At 36.6% G+C, this 17,540-nt stretch overlaps 1 protein-coding gene across 1 annotated transcript in view; it reads left to right on the forward strand.

Annotated features, from left to right (window-relative positions):
• The window catches only part of FSTL5 (follistatin like 5), an 858,755-nt gene that overhangs the window by 778,388 nt on the left and 62,827 nt on the right, over window positions 1-17,540 (forward strand). The window contains exons 13-14 of the mRNA XM_052654835.1: window positions 8,214-8,321; window positions 12,364-12,488. Of these exons, the coding sequence (XP_052510795.1) occupies window positions 8,214-8,321; window positions 12,364-12,488 (233 nt within the window). The remainder of the gene's footprint in view (window positions 1-8,213; window positions 8,322-12,363; window positions 12,489-17,540) is intronic.

Genomic DNA, 17,540 nt, shown 5'->3' on the forward strand with positions numbered 1-17,540 from the left:
CTTTAGGATTGACTGCTTGGATCTCCTTGTAGACTAAGGGACTCTCCAGAGTCTTCTCCAACACCACAGTTCAAAAGAATCAATGCTTCAGTGCTCAACCTACTTTATGGTCCAACTCTCACATTCATACATGACTACTGGAAAAAACAGCTTTCACTATATGGACGTTGGTTGGCAAATTAATGTCTCTGCTTTTTAATATGCTGCCTAGGTTTGTCATAGCTTTTCTTCCAAGGGCCAAGCATCTTTTATTTTCATGGCTGCAGTCACCATCTGCAGTGAATCTGGAGCCCAAGAAAATAAATTCTGTCATTGTTTCCATTGTTTCCCCATCTATTTGCCATGAAGTGATGGGACCAGATGCCATGATCTTCATTTTTTGAATGTTGAGTTTTAAGCAAGCTTTTTACGCTCCTCTTTAACTTGCATCAAGAGTCTCTTTGTTCCTCTTTGCTTTCTGCCATAAAGGTGGTATAATCTGCATGCATTTTATAATCAGCTGGCATTTTGCATGATATACTCTGCATATAACCTAAATAAGCAGGGTGACACTATGCAGCCTTGATGTACTTCTTTTTCAATTTTGGACCAGTCCATTGTCCAGTGTCCTCTTCTAACTGCTGCTTCTAGACCCACATACAGGATTCTCAGGAGGCACAAGACCTTCTAGAACTGATACAGAAATAAAAAGCCCTTTTCATCATAGGGACTGGAATTCAAAAGTAGGAAGTCAAGAGATACCTGGAGTAACAGGCTAGTTTTGCCATGGAGTACACAATGAAACAGGGCAGAGGGTAAAAGAGTTTTGCCAAGAGAATGCACTGGTCATAGCAAACACCCCCTTGCAACAATACAGGAGCTGACTCTACATATGGACATCACCAGATGGTCGACACCAAATCAGATTGATTATATTCTTTGCAGCCAAAGATGGAGACGCTCTATGCAGTCAGTAAAAACAAGACCTGGAGCTGACTGCGGCTCAGATAATGAACTCCTTATTGACAAATTCATACTTAAATTGAAGAATATAGGGAAAACCACTAGGCCATTCAGGTATGACCTAAATCAAACCCCCTTACTATTACACAGTGAAAGTGACAAGTAGATTTAAGGGATTAGATCTGATAGAGTACCTGAAAAACTATGGGGGGAGATTTCTAACATTATACGGGAGGAGGTGCTTAAAACTATCTCCAAGAAAAAGAAAGGCAAAATGGATGTCTGAGGAGGCCTTACAAATAGCTGTGAAAAGAAGAGATGTGAAAGGTAAATGAGAAAAGGAGAGATATACCCATCTGAATGCAGATTTCCAAAAAAACAGCAAGGAGAGATATGAAAGACTTCCTAAGTGATCAATGCAAAAAAATATAGGAAAACAATAGAATGGGAAAGGCTAGAGATCTCTTCAAGAAAATTAGAGACACCAAGGGAAAATTTCATGAAGAGATGGGGACAATATAGGACAGAAACAGTATGGACCTAACAGAAGCAGAAGATATTAGGAAGAGGCGGCAAGAATACACAGAAGAACTATACAAAACAGATCTTAATGATCCAGATAACCATGATGGTGTGATCAATCAGCCAGAGCCAGACATTCTGGATCATGAAGTCCAATGGGGCTTAGGAAGCATCACTATGAACAAAGCTAGTGGAGGTGATAGAATTCCAGCTGAGCTATTTTTAAATCCTAAAAGATAATGCTGTGAAAGTGCAGCCCTCAATATGCCAGCAAATATGGAAAACTCAGCAGTGGGCACAGAACCTGTAAGGGTCAGCCTTCATCCGAATCGCAGAGAAAGGCAATGCCAAATAATGTGCAACTACTGCCCAATTGCACTCGTTACATATGCTAGCAAAGTAATGCTCGAAATTCTCCAAGCTAGGCTCAAAACTATGTGAACTGAGAAATTCCAGGTATTCAAGCTGGATAAAAAAAGCAGAGGAATCAGAGATAAAATTGCCAATACCCATTGGATCATAGAAAAAGCAAAAGAAATCCAGAAAAAATCTGCTTCATTGACTATGCTAAAGCCTTTGTGTGGATCACAACAGATTGTGGAAAATTCTTCAAGAGATGGCAATACCAGACCACCTTACCTGTCTCTTGAAAAGTAGATATAGAGGTACATTAATTATATATTGAATACTACTATTTACAAGGTATTATTCTAAGTGCAAAAGGTGATATCACATAGCTAAACAAACCAAAAAGGCCTGCCTTCCTGGAGCCTAGACTCCAGTGAATGGAGACAGACAAAAGAAGATTATATGTAAATTCTACAATATGGGAAGTGGTCAGTGTTATTGGAAAAGGTAAAGCAGCAGAACAAGGTAGATGGGATTGGGAAAGTTAAGAACAGAGGGCAGGGTGCCCATGGTTGGCCTCACCTACAAGGTGAGTTCTCAAACAAGGTGTACAGGAAGCAGACACTTGGTTATATGGGAAAGACTGGTTCTGGGGGAATATGCAGAGTACATCATGAGAAACGCTGGACTGGAAGAAACACAAGCTGGAATCAAGATTGCTGGGAGAAATATCAATAACCTCAGATATGCAGATGACACCACCCTTATGGCAGAAAGAGAAGAGGAACTAAAAAGCCTGTTGATGAAAGTGAAAGAGGAGAGTGAAAAAGTTGGCTTAAAGCTCAACATTCAGAAAACGAAGATCATGGCATCCGGTCCCATCACTTCATGGGAAATAGATGGGGAAACAATGGAAACAGTGTCAGACTTTATTTTTTTGGGCTCCAAAATCACTGCAGATGGTGACTGCAGCCATGAAATTAAAAGACGCTTACTCCTTGGAAGGAAAGTTATGGCCAGCCTAGACAGCATATTCAAAAGCAGAGACATTACTTTACTGACTAAGGTCAGTATAGACAAGGCTATGGTTTTTCCTGTGGTCATGTATGGATGTGAGTGTTCAACTGTGAAGAAGGCTGAGCACTGAAGAATTGATGCTTTTGAACTGTGGTGTTGGAGAAGATTCTTGAGAGTCCCTTGGACTGCAAGGAGATTCATCCAGTCCATTCTGAAGGAGATCAGCCCTGGGATTTCTTTGGAAGGAATGATGCTAAAGCTGAAACTCCAGTACTTTGGCCACCTCATGCGAAGAGTTGACTCATTGGAAAAGACTTTGATGCTGGGAGGGATTGAGGGCAGCAGGACAAGGGGACGACAGAGGATGAGATGGCTGGATGGCATCATTGACTCGATGGAAATGAGTTCAAGTGAACTACGGGAGTTGGTGATGGACAGTGAGGCCTGGCATGCTGCTATTCATGGGGTTGCAGAGTCAGACACGACTGAGCGACTGAACTCAATTGAACTGATGACTGACTGACATGCTGGATGAAGAGCAAAGTGGTCGGAACATCTAGATCAGAGACATAGGCAGGAATGAGGGGCAGTGTGGGAAATGAGGGGTCTGAGAAAGAAGACCGGGAGTGACAAGTCATTATAAGGATGTCTGGCTTTTACTCTGAGGGAAATGAGATGACATTGCAGTGTTTTGGCCAAACTGGTGCCGTGATCCATCTAATTATACTCACCAAAAATGAACAAACAAAAAGCAGCAGCAAAAAAAACAGGTCACTGCGATAAACCTATCCAGATTGTGACAAGCAGAAAATTAAAAGGTGGAAATCCTGAGGTGAGGTTGAAGATGGTAAAGGTTCCCTGTGCACTCAGAGCAGGGCAGGAGCTGCAAAGATTCAGTCTTTGGAAGGCAGATCCAGCCAGGTCCTGGTGACAGGAAGTAGGGGAGAACGAGGACAGTCAAGTATAATAGAATGTGTACAATTTTCTTTAAAACTGTGAAAAAAATGAACTGCTTTACAACACAAAGGCTTACAGGCTTAATTGTGGCAAGAATTTTAAAGTGTCAAATATAGAGCTATTCTTTTACAAAAGCTAATGATCTAAACTGACAGATGGTTTAAGTAATTTACAAAGAGGACTAGCAAATAATTCGTAAAATCCAATACCGGTAATTTACCCTTTCAAAAGTTGGTCATATAAATAGGAAAATATCAGTTTTTTGACAGAAAATTGGGTTATGATAAGATTATCCTGAATGCAGTTGTTTGGAAATATTTTTGTCATGGTTGTATGATTTCATTGCTGAAAACCATGTCAATGTTTCCTCTGTAAAATGGGTTATATCTGAACACCTGAAAATTGTAAATAGATTTTTCCTAGGAGTTAAACACCTTCCAAACATAGTATGTCAGAATTACTTTTCATTTTTATCTGAATGTCTTTTTTTTAGTTCTGGTTGAAACCAAAAATTGTTTACACATTTTGGAGGGCATTGAATAAACATCTTTCAAATTCTGAAGTTGCTTTGAAAATTTATATTTTCTTCCTTCAAAAACATTGATCTTATATGAAGGAGATTAATCATGAACAACTTCTGACACCTCCTAGAACATATTCTCATAAGTTAACTTTTAAAAATAGTCTCTGCTTGCCGTTTATAAAAGAAAATGTTCACAGTTTAAGGCTCAGTGACAGCATCACCTCCTCTTCTCCCTCATCCTGTTCTTACATCTTCCTGTGACCTTCCATGGCAATTGTCCTGTATTTTTATTAACTAGGGGCCCAAGTATAGTTATTTTAAGTCCTTCCACCCTATCACCTATAAACTCTTCCAGGACTAAGACTGTGATTATTAATTATTAGATTATTACGGAATTATCAAATTCATTGGCTAAATAAAGGCATTACACCTCTAAAACACTGTGATGCTGCCATGTACTTTAGTACAGTTAGTTTTTTCTAATAGTAGTAGCAGTGGTATCTTTATAATGTTTAACACTCACCAGACTTACCTGGGCACTTTGTACTTACCACCTTCCGTAATATTTACAGGAACCCTTTGAAGTAGGTGTTATTATTGTCTCCATCTTATTATAGAGGAAACTGAACCACAGTAAGTTTAGTGACTTCCCAAAGTGTTATTTTCATTATTGTTATTTCAGTTTAAATGAAGACACTAAAATTTGAAGTCAGTTTCAGAATACACATTCATAACCATGGTGTATAGGGCTTCCCAGGTGGGACTAATGGTAAAGCATCTGCCTATCAATGCAGGAGACATAAAAGACGTGGATCCGGTCCCTGGGTTGGGAAGATCCTCTGGAGCAGGGCATGGCAACTCCCTCTAGTACTCTTGTCTGGAGAATCCCAGACACAGGAGCTTGGTGTCTAGAGTCCCTAGGGTCTCAGAGAGTAGTCCAGGACCGAAGCGACTTGGCACGCAGGCAAACATGGTGTACACTGCTTCTTGATGCTCTTCCCCTGGGATTATACTGCTTATACAAATGCTACTGCATATACTTGGGCCCCGTGGGTTTCTCCTCAGCTTCCAAAAAATAAAAACATAAAAAAGAATATTTCCTGTCCATGAAGCATAAATAGGAAGGCAACCTATGCAATCCAGACATTGTCAGGAATGAAGCTTCTCAGCAAGAGGGGCTGCTCTTTCATAGGTAGGGAGGTCCCCACTTAGGGAAAGAACACAGACCCAAATACCAGGCCTGCTGATCACTTGCTGGATGACTACTGGCGAAACAAATGTCTCAGTTTTCTTATGCATTTCATGAGGATATTAACAAAACTAGTTAACTATGGACTGTATGTCAATATGGATATTAACTATGGACTGTGCTATTATACACTTTGTTGTTGTTTCGTCTCTAAGTCATGTCCGACTCCTTGAGTTCCTATGGACTGTAGCCTGCCACGCTCCTCTGTCCAGGGGATCTTCCTGAACCAGGGATTGAATCCGTATCGCCTGCATTGGCAGGCATATTCTTTACCACTGAGCCACCAGAGAAGCCCAGTATACCCTTTAAAGATAATATTTGTGAATGGCCAGGTGAGAAGAAAAGAAACTTACAAGAGCTGGCAAACTAAAAATTTTTATTCAGATTGTTTCCTACTACATAAAAGCTAGCTAATGATCTTTGCTATTTTTATAACTGTCTCTTAAGAATTGAATAACAGTGACGTCTTTCTCATCGTGGTATTGTTGCCCGTTGAACTATTTCAGGCCTCCCTCACAGCTCAGTTGGTAAAAGCCTAAATATTATTCCAATTTAAGTTACATGTAAACTAGTCTGACTATTAATTGTACATAGATCAAGTTTAACATATAAAGGGAAAATATGAAAAATCAAAGGAATCTTGCCTGTGTGCTTAGTTGCTCAGTCATGTCCAACTCTTTGCGGCTTTGTGGACTGTAGCCCACCAGGCTCCTCTGGCTATGTGATTTCCCAGGCAAGAATACTGGAGTGGGTTGCCATTTCCTCCCCAAAGGATCTTCCCAACCCAGGGATCAAAATTGTGCTGTCTGTGTCTCCTGCATTGCAGATCGATTCTTTACCTGCTGAGCTATACTAGCATAAAATGGAGTGTGAAGTCTTTAGAAGTTGAGGATTAATATTCTCAAATGACAACATTCAAAGCAGGAAGAAAAAAAAAGTGTGATGCATGGAAGTCTCCTCCTGCTATTGTCTCTTTCCATGAAAATGCTTTATTTTCAGAAATCATTCATCATCTTAACTAAGATATGCCATGTGACCACCCCTCATCTCTAGGAAGGCTAGGAAATTTCACACTTCTCGAAGGGGAATAAGCTTGGTCATTGACTTGAATCTCTGCTGCTCTCCAAGTGGACTACCTTCCCTGACAACATCGTTGCCCACCTGAAACCAAAGTATTTTAATGGCTTTGTTAGCTAGAAAAAAAGGGTTGAAGACACTAACACAGAAATGTTTAAACAGGTCTTTTCAGCAATCCAATAATTACTTCAAATGCAATGTATTGAGAATTTTAAATAGCTAAAATACAGGCCAACATTTTAGAAAAGAAATGCTTCAGTAAAACCAAGTTGCTGTTGTGATAGTTAAAATATGAATCTCTATATACTCAACGATTATAGTTTACTTTTAGCCCATTGAGAAGAGGATTACATCATGAATTAACTTGGGAAATTCTCTAAGGTCATTCAATAGAGCTCTGGGGAAAAAATGCTTTTAATATCAGATAAGCGTTGTTGTATTGAATATAATTTGTTTTATGTATTATGTTAGAAAATATGTAACTATTATAGGAAATTACTGAAATGGAGTGTTAGCTTATAATATCAATAGCTTGGAATTAAGGTGAGTGAAATAACTTCTTGGCAGCAATTTATGTTTGGAAGTTGTATTTTCCGTAAATGCTAGGTATAAATATTAGCAGAAAAATGCATTTATCATATCAAGTATAGTACAAAAAGCTGCTTCTCTTTTTCCTGTGATTTTAGATTTCTCATTAAAGAAGCTAAATTAGGTAATTTGTCATTATAGTTGCAACTATATATTAGATTGTTTGTGTTTTAGCATTATAAACAGTCAAATCCCATAACTAGCTTCGGGATAGAAAAATCTAATAGTATAAATATAGTTCTTACCTGTACTCAACAGCTGATTAAAATGCACATATTAATCATTTATACCTTGAGTTCCTAAATAGCTTCTCTGTTAAACACAATTTACATAGGTAATGAATGAATATAAAACTATATAAAATCATGTAAAAACATATTAGAGTAAGGTATCATATTTCTGAATTAATCAAAATAGGATTTAGAAAATTAATTAGCAACATGCAATTTTAAACTTTTAATTTTATATTGGAGTATAGCCAATTAATAGTGTTGTAATAGCTTCAGATGGACAGCAAAGGGACTCAGCCATACATATGCATCTATCCATTCTCCCCCAAACTCCCCTCCCATCAAAACTGCCACATAACATTGAGCAGTTTCCTGGACTATATAGTAGGACCTTGTTTTTCATCCATTTAAAATACAGCTGCATGTAAATTTGATCCTAAACTCCCTAACTATCCCTACCCCCATACAACCATAAATTTATTCTGTAAGTCTGTGGGTCTGTTTCTGTTTTATAAATAAATTCATTTGTATCATTTCTTTTTAGAGTTTGCAAATAAGGGATGTCATGTGATATTTCTTCTTCTCTGTCTGACTTACTTCACTCAGTATGATAATCTCTAGGTCCATCTATGGGCAACATACATTTATTATAAATGCTAATTTATAATACATCTAAGCTCTTGAATTTTTACATAATTTCCGGCCAAGTTTTAAACTAATATTTGGGTCTGAAATCTTTTTCAACCCCTATCTGTTACAGGCAGTAAGCACAGATCCCGTCCCAGTTAAATTACACTATGACAAATCTCATGACCAGGTCTGGGTGCTCAGCTGGGGTACAATGGAAAAGACTTCTCCAACACTACAGGTAAGTCCCTTTCGGTGTGTCTGAGAAAATGATGATCTTTAAAACTTTCAGTATCTAATTGGGCATTTAACCATTTAACAATGATGTTCTTGCATCTAGATCTTCACAGAAAGGAAAAAAAAATGTTTATACAAAAATACATTTTTGGTTAGGAAATATTTTAATTTAGATATTCCAAACATTAGATTTATATGCCAAAGGAATATACAAATATATAATGACAAAGCTGAAGCCACTGCATGGAGGGTGGGGTGATTATCATGGATTGTTTGGCAATTTCCAGCTTCCCTCGAATTATCTTGTTTTCATCTCTCTAGAAAGGGATGTGGGGAGTGTAGCTTGTGAAGTAGAGCCCGGGAGAGTTAGACAGAGTCTCAAAGCAGGTCTTCAGTTTTCTCCAAACACACAGGATTTCACTATCTGACTGCTGGTTCACCTCTAACTGGGGAATACTTACTGTCATTTTTGTAGAATTTGCTTATGATTTGAAATTGACAGATGTATATATACATATACATACACATTTTGACAATGACTTTTGTAGGAATGTTAAGAATCATCCCATACATTATATAACCATCTAAAAATGGGTTATTTCCCCCTGAATGTCTAGTAAAAATATGCTAATAAGATTTAGTAAATTTTTAAAATATTTGCTGGGTAGAAGTGAAAGGTTAGTCTCACATCTAAAAATATAATATAAAATGTAGTATTTGAGAATCACTCAAAATATGACATACAATAAAATTTATTTACATGAAGAATGTGTGTGTTTGTGCATTTATGTATGTATAAGACAGATAGGTGATATATAAATAGGTGATAGATAAGTTGGTGATAGATAGATAAACAGATATATAGATACATTGGCAGGAATAACAGGGTCTCTGAATCAGAGAACAGACTGTCTCTTACCCTTGGAACCTGTTAGCATTTATTCTGCAGCCCCTATCCCCACGGGGTGATGCGGTGAGAGTTTAGAGTCACCCTGAATAACTAGCACAGTCCTACTGACTCAAATCATGAGCCTCTAGGTTATTTTAGGTGGCTAGCACCTCAGTCCACCATCTCATGTGAGAAATAGAGATTGTTACTCTGAAATATATTCAAATCTTCTCCTGGAGTAGAGGAGTATGTCAGTATCCTGGCGATGTAGTAATTGGTTCAGAGGAATTAAGTCCCTAAATCTCTCAGGAGCAATACTCCATCTCCAACTTTCAAACGCATTTTTGCTATGCCATCATCTTTTAAGCAAACTTTTTTGCTCAGAAAGACCTGACTTAGCAGAAATGTCAAAATATGTATGGATAATTGTCTCCCAATAAGATTATCATGAAATGTCTTCCAAAATAATGGGATCTAAGATTTATTTGAAAAAGAGAACTGATTTTCCTTTGGAAAAAATGAATTGAAACCGAACACCATGGTCAAGCTCTCAGTTTCGCTAGTGTCCCTGTGCCATGATGGTGAAAGTCTTACATCTAGAGACTGCTAGGTTATGAGGCTAGGAAGTACTTTTTTGTTCTAATATTTGTATCTTATAATGTTGCCCTCTTAAACTTGAACATGCACAACATTTTATCAAGGATCTGAAAGCCCTTCTCTGTGTTTTCATGTTGAAAATATAACTAAATCTGTATGTCTTTGTCCAGTCTGAAAGCAATATTTATTATTTTATGTGATATTTATAATTGATTAATATAAACCCATAAACTGTCATAATTTTAAGTATTTAAGACAATGATTTTCCATCTACTGTTCTAAAGACAAAGTCTTAAAGATTTATCATAGTGATGTTTTTTCTTTTCAATGGGCATTTATATCTTATGAAAACTTAAATTCCATAAAATTCTAAAATTCATGTATCAGTCATCTTCCGTTTTACGACGTAAATGCAGTGTCTATACTACAAATACACAACAATTTGACAAGTAAATATCTCCAGTGAACAACTTGGAATAAAGTCCTTGCATTCTTCTACTGGTCTGGACATAAGCCCAGTCAGATGAGGCAACAGTGGGAAGTGGTATCTCTGTTTTCTGCAGGCATCGCACACAGAGAGGCAGGCAGCAGCACATTCTTAGAAATGAGCCAGGATTTTTGCAAGATTGCACCTATTGATCAAAGTGCATCCCAGATCAGTCTGTGTCCTTGCAGTCAGTAGACTCAGTCCCGAACCTGGCAAATCACCACTTCCAGCTCAATTCCAGGAGCAAGAAGGGCCTAGACCCATCAGGGGAAATAGTCCAGACTGAAGGGAACTGGGGGTGTGGCTTTGCATATTTTACAGTCTAAGACAATGACAAGTGCAGAAGAGAGGTTCAGTTAATCGACCTTCAGGAGTGTGAATGATGTGAGATGCAATACACACATTATAGTATTGTTTGAGTATTAAATTCTGTGATGCCTGTAAACTACTTAAAATACATATTAACACATAGCAAGCTCTCATATTATTACTGCTGTTGTCAGTCAGTACCATTATTAATTTCAAATGCATCTACATGCATAATGAGAAATATATACCTCTGTACAGCCTAATGGAAAACAATTTGGAGAGTTCCTTTGTTATAACCTTGTTGAGTTTTATTATAGTCTTGTACACATTATTATAAGTGGCTGAAGTCCAGTGAGGATTTTCTCACTGATACACATTAATAAGATAACCATGAATAAAATAGGTACAATGTCTTTAAAGTTTAACCACGTACATTGGTTCTCTCTTCCTGGGCACATGGCAGGGGAGAAGGGTATCCTTTCGGTTGGGTGGAGCCATATGATTAGTTCTCGCAAAATAAGTCTGCCATGAATAGAAATATGCAAGGTAGTTGGCTATTCCTTCTTCATGGAAAACAGAATAAAAATACTAAAAGCAATAGATATCCTGCCAAAGACCTCTGGGAAAGTAACAGGTATAAAACAAAATGTTTATTTTTAAAAAATAAAGAAGCAGTAAAGAAGTAAGGATTTGTTTCTGTTCTGTTTTGGTTTTTGATTGTAACATGACTGAACCTATCTTGACTGTTATAATAATTAATCTACTTTCTTGAACTTGGCAATTTCCAATGGAACTCAATGAAAGTATAATCATTGCAATGAAGAAAAATTAACCTTTCGGGGGAAAAAACTAAAAGTAAAAATGATATTTACTTCTGTCTTAAAAACCAAAGGAAGACACTCAGTTTTGAGGGAGAAAAGTCTATTAGGCAGCCAATAGTTTAGGATGTTTAATTTGGTAACCACATGTAGAAAGGGTTTAAAAGAAGTAAAATAAAGGCAAGAAAGTACATACATTAAAAGGCTCATACAAAACAATGGCTGTGAAGAAGAGACAATAGGACAAATGTGGAGGTATGAGAAATCAGAAGGAAAACAAAGAATTTGGTGCAAAATGGGATAAAAGAGCTTAAATGTAGTGATCTTTTCTTTAAAGAAATATGAAAGTTTTAAAATCAATTAATGGTGAATATTTGAAAAAAATCTCTTTGATTAAAGTTGCTTAAATCTATTATTTTCAATTTATTAACGGAAAAAATAAAATATAATGCAACCTAAGATTTCTAACAGCAAAAATATTTCAAATGATATATTTTGGAGTTTTCTGTCCTATGTTTCCAACTATGTTCTATAGGAGGGGAGTTTTTTATATATCATTTACTCCCCAATAAAGCTATGAAGGAAGGAAGGAAAAGGGAGGAACAAAGAAAAAGAAACAAGTTTAATTATTTTCATCACATGTATGCTTGTTTTTATATTTCTTATTAAAGCAGTAACATTTTTATAATATAGACGTTATCAATGTGCAAATTTATTTTATATTTTAAGCAGAAATTGTTCAATAAAAACGTTTTCCATTTTTTCCTTTTTAGAAACAGAAGTTTCTACATTGAAATAAGCAAACAGAATTCCAATTTGCTTAATAATACACTAATATTAAGGTTTAAAATAAAGAGTCTATGCAAACAAATGCCAAAGGTTTATTTCATCTCTGATCCTATTAAGGACATGCTTGGCCAGGATCTAAACACAATGTTCTGTTTAGGTGATAACCCTGGCCAGTGGGAATGTACCACACCACACCATCCACACCCAGCCTGTGGGGAAGCAGTTTGACAGGGTGGACGATTTCTTCATTCCCACCACCACACTCCTCATCAACCACATAAGGTGAGCGATCTGATGAGCATCATCTTTTAGATTTCTCTCTAATTTTGATAGAAAGTCATGGGGAAGCACCAAAAGAAAAATTATGTTATACAACAAATACACACATAATTGCACTCTGATTAACTTTGTTTCATCTGCTTAATGAACTTTTGCTTATCAACATTAGTGATGAATTTTCTGTATTCTAGTCCCTTTTATATATAGTGGAGAATTGAATTTATAAAGGTATGGTTGCATTTTTAAATCAGTTTTACATTTAATATTTTTTGCAAATTGTCTTTAAGTTCTTCTGGTTAGGTTTTTGCAAGATGCTAAAATTTGAACTTGGTTGAGTTCATTTCAGAGAAGAGAACCACTCTCAGCAAAATCCATTCAACTTATTATAATAACATTCTTGTATCATTTTACCCATAGAGAAACAAATATAACATTGTATCAGGATGTATAGTAAGTTGAAATGAAATATTTAAGGTCTGCACTTTGCGAAAACATGTTTACTCATTCAGTCTCTCAGTGTATTCACAAGAAGTAAAAAAGTAAATACTTCTAACGATATCACTTTAGAGTATCACAGAAGTGGTTTAAATGTTTTAAGTGGGAGACTTTGGATATTTACAATTTCTAAAACTAATCAATATTTTACTGATTTATTGAAAAAATGTAAAATATTGCTTAGCAATATTAGTGAATCTTAACAAAGCTAATATTGTATTATCTTTTTCAAGGGAATTTGGTTGAGGGGAGACTGCATCACATATTTTATATGAGCCATTATTTGATCTTTGTGTATATTTGTTCCCCTTGAATTAAAGTGAAAATTATCTTGTCTAAAAGTTGGATTTAAGAATTCTGAAACAGTACAAAATCAACTCGCAAAAATAAAAAGGGAAATTCATAAATAACAGTTGTGGCTCACAGTCAAGTTTTTATGTAGAAACTGTTCTTTGGGCATCCATGAATATGTTTAAAAGAGTTTAATATATTTGTCAAGCAATTGTTTATTGTTTTCAGGATGCTGATTATGTCCCTCAGCAATAAAGTGATTATAATGTGCTTCACATTTATTAACTGTTTTCATGGAAAATAAGTCGAACTCAATGAAAATTCAGCATATTTGAAAAGCATTTGCATAAAGAAATAATCTTTAGGTCTGACTGCAAACACTGGAAGAGCTCAGAGACTGAAGAAATCAGCATAGAAACAAAACGGTCCCGCCTGCTGAGATACCTAAAAATATGTAATGTTTTCATCCTTATTTGATGAGAACAAATTTTATTTAATTGACATTGAGTGTTATGTTTAATAAATATCCTTTTGCTATCTTCAAGTTGCTGATAAATTTTTACTAGTAAATCATTTAATATGTAGCATTTACTTTTATTTATCTAGCTATCCTATTCCCTATTATTGTGTTTAATATACTTAATATAGTTTAGTATAGTTAATATACGTATTATCAACTTTGCTTATTTTTTAAAGTGCACTATTTATACAATTATTTGAGTCAAAATTCCTATATGTAACACTACTATGGTTAATAATATATCATTTGGAGTATTTTTTCCCTATAGCAAGTAAGTTATAAAATAGTTACCAGAGTTAAGAGTTTAACTTTGTCTGGATGCAGTAAACACCATGTGTGGTTCTGTGTTTGTATGTATAATTGATATGCTGACAGAACATATCTTTTTAGGGTCAGAATGATGACTACATAGCTGAAGTCAGAGCTAATAATTATTGGAAGATTATGCAAATAAGGTTAACACATGTAAAGCAACATTTTTTTGTTATTTCTATATTTTATAATAAACACTGAAAAGTATTGCTTGAGGATATTTCTAAGTCCCTTTATTTCTTTTATACATATATAGACAAATACATAGATGTTTTGACAATATTTGTAAGAATTCTAAATTAAATCATAGCAATTCTACCAGCATATGCATGCATACTTAGTCATTCAGTTGTGTCCAACTCTTTGTGACCTCATGGATGGTAGCCTTCCAGGCTCCTCTGTCCATGGGATTCTCCAGGCAAGAATATCAGAGTGGGTAGCCATCCCCTTCTTCAGGGGATGTTCCTGACCCAGGGATCAAACCTAGGTCTCCTGCATTGCAGGAGCCACCAGCTCCTGAGTCACCAGGAAGCTCCACCAGTATAGAGTCCCAGTTTAAGGAATATGAGTGATCATCATAATTACTATTACATTTCACAGTAATTATCACTATTACTAAAGTGAAGAGAAAGAGTAAAAATTAGCATGTATTTCCAAAAATAAACTGTTGAATATGTAAAGAATTTTTAACATAATGAGGATTTATTGCATATGAGGAGAACCTGAGGGATAAAGTCTTTTCTCCTAACAATTCATGAAACATTTTATCCTACCCAAATGTGGCTTGTGTTATGAGACTGCTCTTTTTATGAACTGCATTTTTCAGAATTTGAGACTATTTTCTGACTATTGTATTTGGTGTAAATTCTAGGCCAGATAGAAGGTCTGATGCATGATATGTATTTAGTTAATATTAGTTCTCTTCCTCTGACCCTTAATTATTACCAGACCCAGGTCTGGTTGCTCACTACTCAAAATCCATTAAAGAAGCCAGATTGGTGGAAAGGAAAGTTTGCTTTATTTTGAATGCTGGCAGGCAACCAGGGGAGAAGGTGAATGCTTGTCCAAAGACCAATTCCCTTGCCCAAACTTGACTGTCTGGGGGCAAGAGCTTTTATAGACAGAGAAAGGGGAGTACAAGCAGAAACAGCACCATCAGCGCTGATAGTCATCTTGATATTGGTCATTGGTGGTCTAACCAGGGTCATCTTGATTGTTTTGGAAACAGTTAGTCTTTAGCTCCAGGGTCAGTTTGTTCCCATTTCTTTGAGGTCAGTTCTTGGAATCGTGGCAGCTCATGTCATGGCTACTACGTCTGGTCATTATGTTGTTAACTTCTTCCACCTCTAAGACAGCTCACAGATATGGCTCCAAATATTATCTATAGCCTCTGAGGAAGGTTTCCTGCATAGCTCAGTTGGTAAAGAATCTGCCAGCAATGCTGGAGCCCTGAGTTCATTTCCTGGGTCTGGAAGATCCCATGGAGAAGGAAATGGCAAACCACTCCAGCATTCTTACCTGGAGAATCCCATGGACAGAGGAGCCTGGTAGGCTATAGTCCATAGTGTCGCAAGAGTTGGAGGGTTGGATACGACTTAGCGCTATCTTTCTTTTGAGGAGGCACTACAGGTCCTTGACTATGTTTAAAGGGTAAACTATTATTTTTTGTTCTCCTTTGATGGTTTTCTATGTTTCTGCTTTTTTCTCACTTCTCTGATTAAACTTCTTTGACTAAAGCTTTTCCACAGACAAAAGGCAGGCTGAGGACATGGGGGCAAGGACCATAGGGTCCTGATCTGTTTCATCCTCACACTAATTCGCTTTTCTCTCAGATAGCTACTCTCTCATTTCAAATTATTTATATTCTGCATGTCTGAAAAGCTTCTGGCCAAGTGTCAGGATTTTATATCTGTTGTTGAAACCTGAACTGTGTTCACCAGTGTTAAATAGAAATGTGGAAACAAAGATTTGGGTGAAGTGAAAAAAGGTAGTTTTTATTGATTTGTCAGGCAAACGAGGCCACAGCAGGCTAGTGTCCTCAAGACTATGACCTGCCCTGGAGTGGGTAGTGAGGAGTTTTATAGTGTGTTCATGGACCAGGATGTGATCAGCTTATGAATAATTCCAATATTAGTGCCAATAATGCCAATATTAGTTGGCATCAATGTGAAGTTTTAAGCATTGTCAACCTTCTGTTTTCAACCAGTCTAGGGTCTATGTTCTTGTGATCAGCAGTTCTCATCTGCTGGAGTCCACTTCCAATAAAACCAATTTGGGAATATGTGTCAGGTCTTTATCTGTATCTTTCAAGAAACTAGGAGTTTGGTTATTCTGCCATGTGGCTAATTTATAGTCTAAATTGTTATGTTTCCTGGCCCAACAACTATTCTTTGTTTCTACATCTTCACATTTCCCCTTCTCTGCTGGTTCAGATGGTAAACAATCTGCCCGCAATGCAGGAGATCACGTTTGGGAAGATTTCCTGGAGAAGGGAATGGTTACCCTCTCCAGTATTTTTGCTTGGAGAATTCCATGGACAAAGGAGCCTGGACAGCCCTTCAATAGGGTCACAAAGAGTCTGACGTGACTAAGAAAGTAACACTAACTCTTGAGTCAGTGTTTAAAAGACAGAGACACAGGGACTTGTGCAAGGTTTTGTGTCCTTAGCCCTTCAAACCTGGTAGGCACTTAATTCATGTTTCTCATAAGAATAGAAATAAAGAAGTAAGTGTTACACTTGTTCCTAAATCCGACTACATAGTATTGAGGGAGGATGGTATTTCTTATGCACCCGATTTCTCAGCAGCTAACACAATATCTGAGAGGTGGTGGGCACAGCATCAAGCACACAGGAATGGTTATATGTGTGGAAGCAGTAAGTAGCAGTAAGAGGAACTTATGTCTCTTGACAGATCCCAGCCTGATTGTCCCAGCAACACCATTTCCCACTGGCTATTGTGAATTCAGCTTAATTCCTTTCTTTCCAGGAACTGGGACAACATAATGTGTTAATATTAAGTTACCCATAATAGAAATGTCAGAACTACTCATAATCTGTACTGCAGCAAGGGCTGCCCTGTGATTAGCTACAGTTTTGCTAAAAATTTTTTGTTGTTGTTTACTCTCTGCTTTGTTTCTTCTTTATTTTCTCTCTTTCTTTCTTTTCTTTTTTTTTTTTTTAATCTATAATTCTCAGGCTTCTTTCATCTGTAAAGTAAATAAAAATCAAAGAACTTTAGAGAAAACAACTTCCTAATTCTATATTAAAAGATTGATAGTTATAATCATGCAGTTTAAAAAACAAAACAAAACTAAGTCTTCACAAAATTTGGAAAGTCATTCAACTTTTAAGACAATTTGAAGTTCTCAGCACTTTAAAATTTCTTCAGAGCCTGAAGTAGGTCTGTTTCCTAGTAGTCTGAGGAATTTGAATTTCA

The sequence above is a fragment of the Budorcas taxicolor genome, chromosome 17 (assembly GCF_023091745.1).
Source record: "Budorcas taxicolor isolate Tak-1 chromosome 17, Takin1.1, whole genome shotgun sequence".
NCBI lineage: Eukaryota > Metazoa > Chordata > Mammalia > Artiodactyla > Bovidae > Budorcas > Budorcas taxicolor.